This window comes from Nerophis ophidion, linkage group LG19 (genome assembly GCF_033978795.1).
Source record: "Nerophis ophidion isolate RoL-2023_Sa linkage group LG19, RoL_Noph_v1.0, whole genome shotgun sequence".
Lineage (NCBI taxonomy): Eukaryota > Metazoa > Chordata > Actinopteri > Syngnathiformes > Syngnathidae > Nerophis > Nerophis ophidion.
In genome coordinates this window covers 23,960,868-23,977,949 of record NC_084629.1, presented here as the reverse complement: position 1 = coordinate 23,977,949, position 17,082 = coordinate 23,960,868, and the positions used below count along the sequence as shown (strand labels likewise).

Sequence of the window (17,082 nt, the reverse complement as noted above, 5' to 3'; positions counted from 1 at the left end):
TACACCCTACCAGAGAGGTAGCAGCATGGGTAACGTTAGCTGCACATAAGCGATGATAATACGGACCTTTGATCCTTCAGGCGGAGCCATGTGAGGTGGTATTACTAGAAAAAGAAGGTGCGAATGAAGGAAGAATTAATTCCCAAGAAAAACAGCAGGGGGTCCATTGTCTGGCGGTGGTTTGGCTTCAAGTGGGAATATGTTGAACAGACAACTGTAATTTGTCAAGTGTGGGCCAAAAGCGTTGCTAGAAAAAGTAGCATTACTGCTAATATGTAGCATCATTTGAAAAGTCGACTGCTAAAGAATGAAGAGTGCTTACTCCGCATATCAACATCTCCATTCGGTGCCACACGCCCACACCATCAAAATTCCGAGGCAAACATTTCCAGATCAAAACCGTATGAAAAAAATAGTCAGCAACAGAATTTAATTACGTCCATAGTAACCTACCACATAGCAAAGGACGAACACTATTCGATTTCCTATTATGCAGCTCATTTTTATTTGAGTTATTGAAATATCTTGTGTGACATCATGCACAAAAGTGTGCTTTATTTGTTTTAAACTATTGTAGTGGCGTTCTGTGCAAAAAGTGTGCTTTAATTTAGTGTTGTTTTTATATGTCATCTTAGTGACATCATGCACAAAAGTGCACTAATAGCTTGTTTTAAAACGTCTCTGACAATCTTGCACTTTCTGTTTTGGAAATGACATGAAAGTTTTTGCCATTAATTAATAACTGTTTAATAAATACAGTTTTGGTCAATTTACTTAGTTGTGATTTCCTTCTCTGCATGAAAGTTTAAAATGAGCATATTTAAGGCAGTATGAACAAGAATGTTTTAATGTAGACACGTAGAATCATTATACTGGTTGTGATTATATGTATCAAGTGTTAATTCAAGGCTAAGGCAAAATATTGAGATATATATCGTGTATCGCGATATGGCCTAAAAATATTGAGATATTAAACCAAGGCGTTATCGCCCAGCCCTACTAAAAAGTTTATTCTTCCTTCTCCTTTTCAGACATGTCAGGTAAAATTTAAATACGTGAAATATGTGATGCATCATATTGTAACTGTATACATGTTAGAAATAAACCTAAACATTTTACTATTAAAATTGCTTTTTTTTTGGTTAAAAAGGTGACTTTAAAAGATTGCTTGATAGTTCATAAAGGTTTTATGATGGTCCCAGTTCGACCCTGTAACAGATTATATATGAAAAAAAAAAATTCACAATTGGTAAACATTGTTGATAGAAAACATTTTGGATTGTGTTTCAAAATAGCTTTTAGAGGTTTTGAATATCAGCTCCAAGTATGACACAGTGCTGTTGTACACAATAACCCCAACAATAATCCTATAGCTATATTAAATCTATTTGTTTTACTTTAAAAATGACACTTATTTATTATCTCTTTGGTGATAATCTAAAAGAGCAATTGTGGGACGGTAGTCTGTGCGATAATGAGTACAGTTCTCGATCTCCAGAATGCAATGGCAAACTGATGACCTTTAAGTCCTGCAGCGACGCAAGTTGGACTCTTAACTTTCACTTCAGTACAGAATGTGAAGTGATCAGAGTTGCCGCGTCGTATCTCCGGAGCCCGGGTTCATCCGCGAGTGTACCTCCCTCTGGGTGACGCCTGGCCCCGGGCTAGAGGACTCTGCCAACAGGCAAGAAGCGGCGTGGCCCGGCAACCTCCAGATGTTAGCCTGCATTAGGGCCCGTCAGCCTGTCATGTCACCACCTACGCTACCACTAAGTTCCATCACCTCCCATCTGCTGCCCAACACCTCCTGGGGGGGACCTCGGCATCCATCAAGCTCAGTATGAGAGACAATACTTCAGCACATTACCACATATGTCATCACCGGCCGTGCGGCTTTTTCATGTTATGACGACTGCAGGATATGTATTCCGCATACATTACTTACTGGGAACTATGTGTCCTATATTGCAATCCAGACATTTATGAAATTGGTATATTGAAGAAAAAAACCTATGCAAATAACTCATGAAAGTATTTTTTAAAATATTGAAACCATCCAAATACGATTGCTTTTGTGCCAGATTAGATTTTAACATAACGTTTTAAAAATATTCAAAAACTTAGAATATAACTTGTTGTCTGGCTCCCTCTAGTGGTGCAACTAAAGACGTCACAATGTTAAAAAATAAAAGAAAAAGCTTTTAATCTTCCTAGAGTTAAAAAAAAATGGTTTTGGTCTAATGTGTATATTTTTAACCTTAAAAATCTTTTGGATGTGTTAAATTTACACATTATTCGGGATATCATATCATTATCATCAGAATATTCATATATACTCGAGAAAATTAATTGTCATACCACAGCACACATGAGACACACAAGTAGAGATGTAGAGGTTCATTTGTGTCTTTATTACAAAACTGTTTTTTTACATTGAAAGGTTTTGCGTTTGAATTTTGTCCATCCATCCATTTTATACCACTTGTGTTCAAATTTTGTGAACTGCTTTATGTCCATCAAAGTATGCTGAAAATGTCATTGAAAAAAATGTGTTTAAAAATTCATTTTGTGGGGAAAATTTTTTATTGTGAAAACAAATTCTATGCAGGAATATTTGTTGCTTGAAAACTCAAAACTCACTTCCGGTCGACCCGTGTCACGTGACTTTAAACTTGCCACCTCATTGGCTGCTTTAAAGAGACAGGATTGTTGGCTTTCGTCTTAATTTACCGGAAGTGGGCTTTGAGTTTTGAAGCAACAAATATTTCTGCACCAAAATTTTATACACTGAATTATTCTACATTTAATTTTTACACACTGATTTTTAAATAAATGTATTTTGACAAATTAAATGTATACACACACAAATGTTGCTCACAAATTGTTATTCAATGAAATTGTAAGCATAATGTGATGTAAAAAGATCAGTGCACAAAATTCAATTGCAAAACATTCAGTTGCATAAATATGGAGTACAAAAATGCTTTTGAAATAAAGACCCACATTAACCTCCATAAAAACGCTTTTGAAATAAAGACACACATTAACCTTCACAGTGATGGCACGAAATATTTTTGCTGAAAGGATTTACTAGAGAACATCCACGATAAAGTTCGCAACTTTCGGTGCTAAGAGAAAAGCCCTGCCTCTACCGGAAGTCGCAGACGATGACGTCACATGTTGATGGCTCCTCACATATTCACATTGATTTTAATGTGTGCCTCCAACAAAAACAGCTATTCGGACCGAGAAAACAACAATTTCCCCATTAATTTCAGCGAGGATGAAAGATTTGTGTTTGAGGATATTGATAGCGACGGACTAGAAAAAAAAAGTTTAAAAAAAGTTTTTTTTTAAAAACGCGATTGCATTGGGACGGATTCTGATGTTTTTAGACACATTTACTAGGATAATTCTGGGAAATCCCTTATCTTTCCATTGTGTTGCTAGTGTTTTAGTGAGTTTAACAGTACCTGATAGTCGGAGGGGTTTGTCCACGGGTGTGTTGATGTGCAGTGTCTCAGGGAAGTCGACGGCATCTTTATGGACGGCACAAGCTCAGCTGATATCCGGTAAGAAGCGACTTTTTACCACAATTTTCTCACCGAAACCTGCTAGTTGACATTCGGTTGGGATCCATGTTCGCTGTGATCCATAGTAAAGTTTCACCTCCGTGAATTTTAAACAAGGAATCACCGTGTGTTTGTGTGGCTAAAGGCTAAAGCTTCCCAACTCCATCTTTGTACTTTGACTTCTCCAATATTAATTGAACAAATTGCAAAGGATTCAGCAACACAGATCTCCAAAATACTGTGTAATAATGCCGTTAAAGCAAACGACTTTTAGCTGTGTGTGTGCGCAGCGCTCATATTCCCTAACAGCCCGTGATGTCAAGCGTACACATCATCATTATGCGACGTTTTAAGAAAAAAATCCCGGGAAATTTAAAATTGCAAATTAGTAAACTAAAAAGGCCATATTGGCATGTGTTGCAATGTTAATATTTCATCATTGATATATAAACTATCAGACTGCGTGGTGGGTAGTAGTGGGTTTCAGTAGGCCTTTAAAGAAAGGCAAGAAAACAAATGAAGTTTAGCAGGAAGCAGGTCCTTTGGTAAAGCAAAGAAAACATCCGCGCCCACTGCTGGCCGTTATAAGAATTGCAGGCAATTGATGCTATTGGAACCGGAAGTTAGTTTACCTGCTGTCAGTGTTTTTATGGTTCTTTCATTCAATCCGGAAGTTGTTTTTCGGTCCAAATAATGCCACAATGTAACCTTTTCTGTAAAATAAAATGTTTTAACAAAGTATTGGTGTTCTCTCATGCATACATACAATTTAAAAACGATATTTGAATTAAACTTTGAGTAAGCCTCGGTTGCTAGCGAGCTACTACTACTACTAGCATTTTTTCATACACTTATCTTTCCGTCAAACAAAGTGCTGTGAAGAACACATTGATATAATTCAATAGTTTTTAAATGTTCCATTAATGCTTATAAAGTAGAAAAAGCGGGTTTCAAGATTTAAAAACAACCTATTTACCTTCTATGCTGTCCGGATTAGCTTCATTACTGCAACAGCATCTTCGGGGCGTCGGTAAAAGGGGCGGGGTCAAATTAGATTAACAAATTGTATCCACCCGCTCTTTGTCAACCAATCAAATGTTCTGAATCATGTGCGTAGCAGGAAGTAGGTCTGGTTTTACTGTTAGTCATTGTCAAAACAAAATAAAATAAAAAAATAAGAATAAAGAAAAAAAAAAGTAAAGAAATAATCGCATGATCATAACATTATAATTGAACACAAGCATTTAATCATACAAAGATCACTTTATTTCATAAGTAGGATTACATACAGTACTCTTTTTACATTTGAATGCCTGTTGAGATAGAAAAGCTTTTCAAAATAAAAGCAAAGTCCATTTAGTTGCTATTAATAACCATATTTATTTAAATCTCTTAAAATACACGTCAATAAATAGTTTCTTTTGGTCTTTATTCTATTTTACAAAAGAACAATACATGTAAAAGTCAGTGTCAAAACAGTTGCAGTAGCAACACTGGGTCAAGGGTTAAAGCCAGCAACGACGTACACTGCAGACGCCACAGGTGGCGGTACAAATCATCATCGACAACATTGTCCACGTCACAATGACAGGTACAAATAGGTTTTAACGAGCACACACCTGAAGAGAGAGGTACCTATGGTTTAAAGACACGTGGGTAATGTAGGGCACCTTAACGCAGCATCCTGCCTCAGGGAATAATCACAAAAATAACAGTCAGAGTCGCGATTTAGTGGTTCCTCTGCTGAGGTTGTGCAGGATATCCAGGACCTAAATTCTTTTTAGGAGGTAAATACTCATGTTTTAATACTGCAAAAATATTGGTCGGATTATTTCATCTAGCCGAAACAAATTTGATGATAAAACATATACCGTATTTCCTTGAATTGCCGCCGGGCCGGGGCGCTAATTAATTTAAAACCTCTTCTCACTCCCGCGCTTACCAAAGGCATGAGGTAAAAGTAAGCATGCGCTAATTATTTTAAAACCTCTTCTCACTTCGGCACTTACCAAAGGCATGCAGTACAAATTAGAGTGTGATGTAAGCTTGGACCTTAAATCCTACTTAATAGCTCTTAATCTTCTTCCCTTTATGCGATTTCAAATTACCGGCTTTGAAAATGATGACAGGGAAAGTGTCACTTGTGACGTCACGAGTTTGACCAGGCGGTAATAGTAAGCATGCGCTAATTATTTTGCGAAGCGAGTTTGACCCAGCAGTAATTCAAGGCAGGCGCATACTATATGCCCTGCGGCAATTCAAGGAAATACGGTATATTTGGAATGGAGAGTAATATGTTACATATCAAATAAATAATGTGCAAACATGCTCTCTACTGGCTGTGAACATGTAATACAGGACATTATAGCAAGTGGACTATATTATATGCCATGTTTGAAACTAACAGGAAGTCGAAAAATCTACGTTGAATAATACGTAACCAGGGTTAAAATAGATGTCCGACAACAGCCCAATAGTATGTTTTGTTTGTCCAAAGATAATCTGTTTTTTCCGAATATTTTACCGAACTGGTTGTTCTACATTGCGATGTCTAGCATAACTAATAAATACTTATGCACACAAACCCCCTAGTGGCTGTAACCATGTAATACAGAACATTATAACAAGTGGACCACGTTATATGCCGCTTTCAAAACTAATGGGAAGCCGGAAAAATCCACGACAAATAATACGTAAGCAAGGTTTAAAGAAGATGTCAGATAACAGCACTAAAATAGTATTTGTTTGTCCAGAGATAATCTGTTATTTCCGATATTTTTGAAAGTTTTACGAACTGGTTGTGTTGCACTGCGACGTCTAGCAAAACTAATACATGCTTATACACACAGTCCCCCTAGTGGCTGTAAACATGTAATACAGGACATTATAGCAAGTGAACTACATTACATGCCGCGTTCGAAACTAACGGGAAGTCGGAAAAATCCACGTCGAAGAATACGTAACCGAGGATACAAAAGATAATACATTTTTGGGGACATCTTGAAAGGAACTGATTGTTATATTGTGATATCTAATATAAACAAAAAATACTGATAAATAGGCCGACCGAGCACATATGCCCCCTAGTGATACCTAGCATAGAAATACTAAATTATGATCAACAGTTTACACGTAGAGTATAGTGTTTAGTCAGACTAATGCATTCCACTAATGTCGGGGTACATTGATTTGTTAACGAGATTCAAACAATTAGCAGAAATGAATAATCATTTATGCAAATGTGTTTAAAGGGCATTCAGCATAAACAAAAAAGATGTCTGACATCGGTGATAAATTGGCGTTTGTTTTGTTGGTATTTTCAGTTAGCTTTGGTCCTCAATCACAAAACTGGCATAATGAACAATAAGTTATGATAAATAACATAATATCAAAATACTTTTGGTGGGGCAACTGTCAATCGGAATATTGCATCTTGTTATTGTCAGGGTACGCATATTCTTTTTTTATCGGTAAGATCTCAACGTTAAATTTAATTTTATTGGAAATTATCGGAAATGTCAGACTTTCGAGTTTTCTGGAACACAGCATGAATAACTGCTCTTCTGTCGAATATCCTATCTATGATCGTCGTAATTTGGAGCTCATTAAAACAATGGCACAGCCAAACAAGGCTAACGTTAGTGAAACGATGTAGCTAGCTGATCCTGTTTGTAAGCACACTATAGTTCAGTTACACTCCCAATGAATTATTCTGAAAACAAGGTTTCACCTAAATTCAGGTCAGGCTTAATTACTGAAACTTGAACCAGCGACCCACCAAGCGTTCTTTGCCGTGTTTTGTACTTTACTGTACGTGGATCCATCCTGTTAGCTCTGTGACAACGTGTCAGCGGGACTGGGAAAGATAATACTGTGGTTTGTTTTACCGCTGAACTATTAATCATTCATGCAGGTCAGACATCAGACCTCCAGGGCCCCGAGAGTCCACTTTAGCCAATCAACAGTACATTCCCGATAATTAAGAGGGAATCATCTTGTCATATGGACAATCTTTGACTCGCGTTCTTGCTCTACATCCTTAAAACAACACAGGGCTCTAGTGTGGAAGATCTTTGACTAAAATATTTGTAGTGCAGCCATAAAAATTATCTTTGACTGGCATCTTTGTAGTACAACAGAGTGCTCCTGTCACATAGAGGATCTTTGACTAGCGATTTTGGAGTAGGGCCTAAAAATAGCAACACTCTCGTCTTGTCATACGGCAGATCTTTGACTAGCATTTCTGTAGTACACCCTCGAAACAACAGAACAATCCTGTCATATAAAGGATCTTTGACTAGCATTTCTGTCGTATACAGAGTGCTCCTGTCATATAGAGCAGTGATTTTCAACCACTGTGCTGCGGCACACCAGTGTGCCATGAGATATTGTCTGGAGTGCCGTGGGAAATTATGCAACTTCCCCTAATTGGTCCCCAAAATTTTTTGGACATATCTATAATCATAATAATGTGCTATTGTCTAGTGCCTGTGCTGTCTAGAGATTGGCAGGGTAATCTTGAAATACTCCATATCAGTAGGTGGCAGCAGGTAGTTCATTGCGTTGTTGGAACGCGTCAAGGATGGTTTGTCGTGATCCCAATATGCAGAGCACAGCGGGAGACAGCGTGCAGGTAAAAAGGTATGTAGCGCTTAAACCAAAAATCAACAAAAAGGCAGGTCCAGCGAGGAAAAGGCACTGAAGCATAGGGATAGCTATGTAAAACAAAAGTAAAACTCAAGTGGCTACAAAGTCAACAAAAACAGAATGCTGGACGACAGCAAAAACTTACAGCGCGTGGAGCAAAGACGGCGTCCACAAAGTACATCCGTACTTCACATGACAATCAACAATGACCCCACAAAGACGGATGGTCTACGCACAACTTAGATGGTTTTGATTGCGAAAACAAAGCAGGTTCGGGAAATAGCACTCAAAAGAAGGCATGAAGCTGCTACAGGAAAACACCAACAAAACAGGAAATGTCACCAAAATAACAGCGCAAGACAGGAACTAAAGCATGGCACACAGGAAACAACAATAAACTCAAAATAAGGCCAGACAACCTGGTGGAGTTTAATTTTTTTAACCTTTTCTGCTGGTGGTGTGCCTCCGTATTTTTTTTATGAAAAAAATGTGCCTTGGCTCAAAAAGTTGAAAAACACTGATATAGAGGATCTTTGGCTAGCATATGTATAGTACACCCTCAAAACAATAGAGTGCTCCTGTCATATTAAGGATCTTTGACTAGCATGTCTGTAGATAGATAGATAGATGGATGGATGGATAGATAGATAGATAGATAGATAGATAGATAGATAGATAGATAGATAGATAGATAGATAGATAGATAGATAGATAGATAGATAGATAGATAGATAGATAGATAGATAGATAGATAGATAGATAGATAGATAGATAGATAGATAGATAGATAGATAGATAGATAGTACTTTATAGATTCATTCAGGACAGTTCCCTCAGTAAAATTAAAATTCCAGCAGCAGTGTACAGAATTGAGATATAATTTAAAAAGCAAATAATAAATAATGGTGGTATATGTTATTGTTTTGCATCCCCTGCCATCCTTGTAACGAGTGTTCCTGTCATTTGGAGGATCTTTGACCAGTATTTTTGCAGTACACCCTCAAAACAACAGAGCAATCCTGTCATATGAAGGATCTTTGAGTAGCATGTCTGTAGTACAACAGAGTGCTCCTGTCATATAGTGGATCTTTGACAAACTTTTTTGCAGGACACACTCAAAACAACACAATGTTCCTGTCATTTAGAGGATCTTTGACTAACATTTTCGCTGTACACCCTCAAAACAACAGAGCAATACTGTCATATTAAAGATCTTTGAGTAGCATTGCTGTCGTACAACAGAGTGCTCCTGTCATATAGAGGATCTTTGACAAACGTTTTTGCAGGACACCCTCAAAACACCAGTGCTCCTGTCATTTAGGGGATCTTTGACTAGCATTTTTGCTGTACACCCTCAAAACAACAGAGCAATCCTGTCATATCTAAGATCTTTGAGTAGCATTGCTGTCGTACAACAGAGTGCTCCTGTCATATAGAGGATCTTTGACAAACGTTTTTGCAGGACACCCTCAAAACAACAGAGTGCTCCTGTCATTTAGAGGATCTTTGACTAACATTTTTGCAGTACAACCTCAAAACAACAGAGCAATCCTGTCATATTAAGGATCTTTGAGTAGCATTTCTGTAGTACAACAGAGTGCTCCTGTCATATAGAGGGTCTTTGACTAACATTTTTGCAGTACACCCTCAAAACAACAGAGTGCTCCTATCATATTAAGGATATTTGACTAGACTTTCCATAGTACAACAGAGTGTTCCTGTGACATAGAGCATCTTTGACCAGTGATTTTGAAGAAGGTCCTTAAAAATAGCAGCACTATCCTGTGTGGATCTTTGACGAGCAGTTTTCGAGTACACCCTCAAAACAGCAGAGCAATCCTGTCTTATTAATGATCTTTGACTTTTAACAGAGTGCACCTTTTATATAGAGGATCTTTGACAAATGTTTTTGCAGTCTATCCTCAAAAAGAGTAGAGTGTCCCTGTCACATAGGGGATCTTTGACAAATATTTTTTGCAGTCTATCCTAAAAAACTGCATAGCTCTCCTGTCAATTAGAGGATCTCTGACTGTTACATTCGTACCTTCCCTACCTTTGCTGACCAAAACGCAAACAAATTTGCTCTTTCCTTTCTAAAATATGAAAGTTTATGCCTCGGATGCAGAAATATGAAAAATAGGGACAGATATGTTTCAACTTTGGACAGGCCGCCCCCTATTGGTGTGGAGTGTTAAGAAACACGATCTACTACCCCCAGCTTGTACGGTTCAGGTTAAAACACACATCAAGGTAAAAATAAGACGTAATGATATTGATATTAATAATAAAACTCATATTTGCACTGAAAAAAGGCCAAAGTTAGTAAGCATCATCAACAGGCTGTTAGCAAACATTCAAAGAGTCAATTAGCAACGCGCGCTCTAGTTGCCAGGTGTCTACAGTTATTATTGCTACATTCATGTACAGTCTGTATTTACACGGGCTCATGTGACCCACACCTGTGCCACACGCTCCAGTTACCCGCCCTCACGTTTCAACTTGACAAATGCAGAACATCAAAGTCCTTCTGCCGGCCAATAGTGCCGCTCATTTACATTAATCTCTTTATCAACAAAATTAACTTCTCAAAAAAATAATTGGTGGGGGGCAGTATTTTTTTTTTAAATTTAAATATATATTCTATTTTTTTCGTAATAAAAATATATTGATAAATTATTTTATCTTTTAAACACTTAAACATTTTAAATTTCAAGCAAAGACAATTGCAGAAATGTAAGACTGTTCCCAAATAATATTATCTTGTTATTCAATTTGAATGATACATTGTACAAAATATTAAAAAATATTAAGTTTTCCCTTTGTGTAACTTTTAACTCTTACAATTACACTATAAAATCAATCTGTAGATTTAACGGTAAAACACTGGCAGTTCAGTCCCCAGAATTGACCATAAAATGTTTGACGATTTTTACACCAAATTACTGTAACCTGAAGAATGTTACAACTGTTATTTTTATGATAAAACTATGGCAAAGGAGCAGCAAGATTTATTTACTGTGTAATCCACGTTTGTTGTTTTTTCAGTGCATTACTGTAAATTTAAAAAAGATGCCACAATTATTTTTACGGTAACATTTTTGGAACTGTTTTTTACTGTCCTCGTTTTTACAGTCCATTACTGTAAATGCAAAAAAAAAACGGTACCGTCGATATTTTTGGGTTGAAATAATGGAAACTGAGCTACGAGGTTTTTTTAACCGTTAAATTTCCATCTTTTTCACAGTGCATTAATGTAAATGAAAAAAAGGTACAATTGTTATTTTTACAGTAAAATTATTTTAACGGACCTGCAAGGTTGTTATTTTATAATGGATTACTGTAAATAAATAAAAAATATATCACCAATATTTTAATGTTAAAACTCTGGAAACTGAGTTACAAGTTTTTTGCACTGTAAAATTGTCGGTTATATTTCTACAATGTATTTGTGTAAATGTATTTCCAGAAAAGCTTTTTTTCTGTAAAATCTCTGGTCCTTGTTTTTTCAGTGCATTCCTGTAAATGGGAGAAAAAAATGGTATGTTATTGTTTTTACAGTAAAATTCAGACAAGGGAGCTTCCAGTTTTTTTATACCAGGGGCGGGATAGCTCGGTTGGTAGAGCGGCCGTGCCAGCAACTTGAGGGTTGCAGGTTCGATTCCCGCTTCCGCCATCCTAGTCACTGCCTTTGTGTCCTTGGGCAAGACACTTTACCCACCTGCTCCCAGTGCCACCCACACTGGTTTAAATGTAACTTAGATATTGGGTTTCACTATGTAAACCGCTTGGAGTCACTAGAGAAAAGCGCTATATAAATATAATTCACTTCACTTCACCATCAAATCTACTGAATTATTTTACAGTGTACGGTACCAAAAATAGTTTTCAGTCCGGTAAAATTCTGGAAATTGAAGTGCGACTTTTTTTACTGTAAAATATCCAGACCTTGTTTTTACAGTGAATTACTGGGAAAAAATGGGGGGAAAAAATCAGTATAATTGTTACTTTTATGGTAAAATTCTGGAAAATTAGCTGCAATTTTCTTACCATAAAATTGATGTTTGTTATTTTTACAGTGCATTATGATACCACTGATATTTTTAGGTTGAAAATCTGGAGACTAAACTGCAATATTTATTTTACCCTAAAATCTTTGGTCGCTGTTTTCACAGTGCATGACTGTAAATGGAACATTTTAAATCCTGCAGACTAAGTATCCAGTTTTTTATCGTAAAATGTAAGGTAATTTTTTTCACATTGCATTCGTGTACATTTTAAAACGGTTCTACTAATAATTTTAGTTTTTTATCGTAAAATCTCAGATAATGTTTTTCACATTGCATTCGTGTACATTTTAAAACGGTTCTACTAATAATTTTAGTTTTTTATCGTAAAATCTCAGGTAATTTTTTTCACATTGCATTCGTGTACATTTTAAAACGGTTCTACTAATAATTTTAGTTTTTTATCGTAAAATCTCAGGTAATTTTTTTCACATTGCATTCCTGTACATTTTAAAACGGTTCTACTAATAATTTTCGTCAAAACTCCGGTAACTGAGCTGCTAGTTGTTTTTTTCTACAGTAAAATTTAGTGTCGTTTTTTTTACAGTGCATTGCCGTTAATGCAAAAAACGGTACCATTGTTATTTTTACGGTAAAATTCTGGCAAGTGAGCTGCAAAAATTTTTTACCGCTTAATTTCTGGTGTTTATTTACACACTGCATGACTGCAAATAGAAAATGTTCAATTCCAAAGACTAAGACGCCAATTTTTTACTGTAAAATGTCTGATCGTTGTTTTTATACAGCATTACTGTAAATGCAAAAAAAAAAAGTCTGGCTGTTCTTTTTACAGTACATTTCTGGCAACTGAGCCCGAATATTTTTTTTTACCATAAAATTGACAGTTGTTTTTACAGTGCATTACTGTAAATTTAAAAACTTTATATATTAAAACTCTGAAAAAAACCTGCAAGTTTTCTTTAACCGTTTGTTTTTTACAGTGTACTACTGTGAATGGAAACAAATGGTACCACTTATTTTTGTGATAAAATTCTGGCAAATAAGCTGCAAATTTTTTTTACCGTAAAATCTGCGGTTGTTTTTACAGGGCATTACTGTAGATGTAAAAACAATACCATTGATATTTTTAGGTTGAAACTCTGAAAACTAAATTGGTAGGTTGTTTTACCGTAAAATGTTCGATCGCTGTTTTCATGATGTTTTACTGTAAATGGAAAATTAAAAAATATAAAAACTAAGACAGTAGTGTTTTTTACCGTAAAATCTTTGACAATTTTTTTATAGTGAATTGCCGTAAATGGAAATATGGTACAGCTATTATTTTCGCAATAAAAGTTCTGGCAACTGAGCTGCAAGTTAAATGTTTTCACTGAGGAATTTATGTCAGTTGTTCTTACAGTGCATTACTGTAAATTTAAAAACTATACCATTGATATTTTTGTATTAAAACTCTGGAAACTGAGCTGCAAGTTTTTTCCTATCGTAAAATTTCCTGTCGTTTTCACAGTGCATTACCGTAAAAGGAAATACGGCACAGGTGTTTACGGGGAAATTCTTGCAAATGAGCTGCACATTTTTTTACTGTAAAATCTGCGGTTGTTTTCACGATGCATTACTGTAAATTTAAAAACGTTACCACTGTTATTTTTATGGTAAAATGCTGGCATCTGAGCTAGCAAAATTTTACTACACAATCTACAGATTTATTTTGCAGTGGACGGTACCAAAAATGTTCTTTGGTCGGTTAAAATAAACCAATAAAGTTTTTGTGGGTTAAAGGTTGTTTTTTTTAAAAAAGCTGAAGAACCTTAAAAGAAGCATGTGTGCCTTGCTAGCACTAATTTCGCTAGCATTTACGAAATTGTGCTGCGCCAGCGTTACAGTGTTGAGTCTGGAACGTTCCGTCAGAAAAGAAAGCGAGGACCTTGAGGACAGGCGAGACAAGGAAACCCCCGTGAGGCTCGGACACACCGACCGCTCGCCAGCGTCGACGTCACACGCGCCCGTTGCTGTGCGTGCTGCCACGGCGCCCGCTAGAGGCCTGCGAGGTGAAGTGCAGCTCGGCCGCGGCGCTGGAAAAGGTGGCCGAGCGCGAGGAGTCGGAGGAAGGTGAGGTGAGTCCGGAGGCCTCGCAGGCCAGGGCCACCTGCCTCAGCGCATCCAAGGAGTCCATCTTGGCGCCGCGCAGAAGGTCGCTTTGACCCTACGGGAACAAAGTGGATATAGTAACAATTAGATTTAAAAAATATATAAAACATCTTATCAATAGGGATGAGTACCCGATTGGTACTTTTTTGGCACCTACCGAGAACTGATTCACATTTAAAAAAAATTGCGGTAGAGCGGTTGTGAGCCTGGTTTCACTCCAGCAGCACTGAGAGCAGACTCGGCCAAACTAGCTCTTGTAAAGGTTGCAATTTTTAATCTCAACAATGAAATTGACTCAAAACATAAAATGTACTAGCTTGATGCCTCCAAATTTGTTCATGACTACTACAACTAAGCTGCACGATACCATCAAACAGCTGGTGTGTAATAAGTGCAATACTTATAGTATTAACACTCTTTAGGGCGCAACAAAAAGACTCTGAAATGTGACAATAAAACAAGATATAACTGGACAGCAGTTATCAGAATCAGCTCATGCTTTGGCACCTACCGGGAACTGATTCACATAAAAAAAATTACCGTACCTCGGTTGTGCCTGGTTTCACTGCAGCAGCACTGAGAGCAGACTCATCAAACTATCTCGTTAATATTACAATTTTTAATCCCGATGAAGAAAATTAATCCAAAAAACGGTCCAACATAAGTAAAAGTAAAATGCGCTAGCATGATGCGAATACGATATTGACATGCTACTGATTAGCATTGGCGATTTTATGTGGCGATTTCAACGCCTCCAAATTTGTTCATGACTACTAGAACTAAACTGCACGATATAATCAAACAGCTGGTGCGTAATAAGTGCAATACTTATAGTATCAACACATTTCAGGGCGCAACAGCGAGACTCCAAAATATGACAAGATATGACAACTGGACAATTGGAATCAGCTCATGTTTAAAAATGTTGCAATAAAAAAATTAGATTTTATGATCACAAATAATTCATATTTATTAACACAAAAAAGTACCAAACATCGGCACCGTATCAGTCCAAATGTGAAAGGGACCCATTCCTACTTATGAACACCATGGTAACATAACTTAGTTATACTCATAAATGTGGGATTAAAGTGGGACAGAAACAAGTAAATTACAATTAGTAAATGCAGAACATATTTTCTGTATAATTTTTTTTTTATATCATGTATAATTTTTTAAAATATATTTTAAAAATTTTGATTTTTACTTATTTATTTTTTTAAATCATGTGTCCTTGAAGGGTTTTTAGGACCGCCTAAGACCCACCCCTAGCTGGTAAAACCCGGCCCATGTACACACCCACCCATTAAACAAAAACGGGCTTCACTACACATCTTAAACAACACGTCCCTTACATTGTATTTTGTTGTTTTTTTAAATGTTGTATACAATAAAAACAACAAATAGACCTGCATTACCAACAACTAGACTTTGCATTGTTACTACTCTTAGTATTCTATACATTGAACAAGACAATGCTTTTCTTGAATTTTCAAAGGATTTATTATAATTTACAGATCACATGCAGTCTCTGCTAATAAATCAAAATAATGATAAAAGTCAAAGTAAAAGTTCAGTTACGTACAGTAAAAATAGGGTAAATGTGTCATTAAACTAAAGCCTGGCGATATCTCACAGGATACATTTTTGTTATCTCATTGCTAATAAGATAATATGTGAAAATGAACAAAAAAAAGTCAAGTTCTTATAAAAATGTAATTCTTCGGGGGTAAATAATATTACGAGCAATTTTTTTTAATATAAGTGAATACAAAGGGGGTTTTTTTCAAACTGTTTTTTATTATGTAGATTTTGATAAAAACGTTCATTAATAACTATTGTTGTCCTTTAAATTCCATAAAAATGTCAACATTTCACTCCGAGAAAATTGCAAGAAAGCATTTAAAGCCCTGTTCTATATTAAAAAGCCTGACATTAAATTAAAATGAATCATAACATTTATAAAAAATACATATATGTATAATAATTCATCAATGTAATAAATATTTGAAAAATATAAATCCAAACCAGTTAAACAAAAGGGAAAAGATGGCTTCAAAGTAGGATAAAAAATTATGAAAACAGCACATAATTTTGCATGTCAAATGTCAGATACATGTATACAAACACTACAAAGCAAGTATTTAGTGTACAGTATGTAGTACAGAATGTAGTACAGTATGTAGTACAGTACGAGTGGTACCTTAAGTACAGTGATGTTCCAGGTGAAACTTTCCACAGCTTTGCTGAGCTTGCATCCTTTCAGTCCCTCCTTCTCCCCTAGCCGGGACAAGTCTTCATGGAAGTCCATGCCTGGTCAACATAGTCAACACTGCATTAAACAGCAACAACATTTAACAACAACTATAAACGACAAGAACAATAAACAAAACAATAATAAACCACAACAGTAAACAATTAACAACATCTAACAACCATATAAGACAACAATAAACAACAAAATAACAATAATAATCAACAGCAACTTACAAGAACAATAACAAAAACAACAATAATAAACAACAATAACCATGAACAATGATATAAACAACAAACATGAACAACAACAAACAACAATAATAAACAACAACGATCAAATACAATAAACAACAACCTTTACCAACAACAATAAACAGACATTAACAACAACAATAAATAACTATTAACAACCGTAAAAGACAAGGATAAAC

The 17,082-nt window shown here is 36.1% G+C and overlaps 1 protein-coding gene and 1 long non-coding RNA gene across 2 annotated transcripts in view; both read right to left on the bottom strand.

Annotated features, from left to right (window-relative positions):
- Positions 1–4,670, bottom strand: part of LOC133537774 (uncharacterized) — a 71,517-nt gene extending 66,847 nt beyond the window's left edge. Inside the window, exon 1 of the long non-coding RNA XR_009802833.1 lies at positions 4,549–4,670. This is a non-coding gene — a long non-coding RNA (uncharacterized LOC133537774). The remainder of the gene's footprint in view (positions 1–4,548) is intronic.
- Positions 4,671–4,815: 145 nt separating this feature from the next.
- The window catches only part of plcl1 (phospholipase C like 1), a 177,695-nt gene continuing 165,428 nt past the window's right edge, over positions 4,816–17,082 (bottom strand). The window contains exons 11-12 of the mRNA XM_061879621.1: positions 16,596–16,705; positions 4,816–14,447 (exon numbers count right to left, since the gene is read on the bottom strand). Of these exons, the coding sequence (XP_061735605.1) occupies positions 14,238–14,447; positions 16,596–16,705 (320 nt within the window). The 3' untranslated portion in view covers positions 4,816–14,237. The remainder of the gene's footprint in view (positions 14,448–16,595; positions 16,706–17,082) is intronic.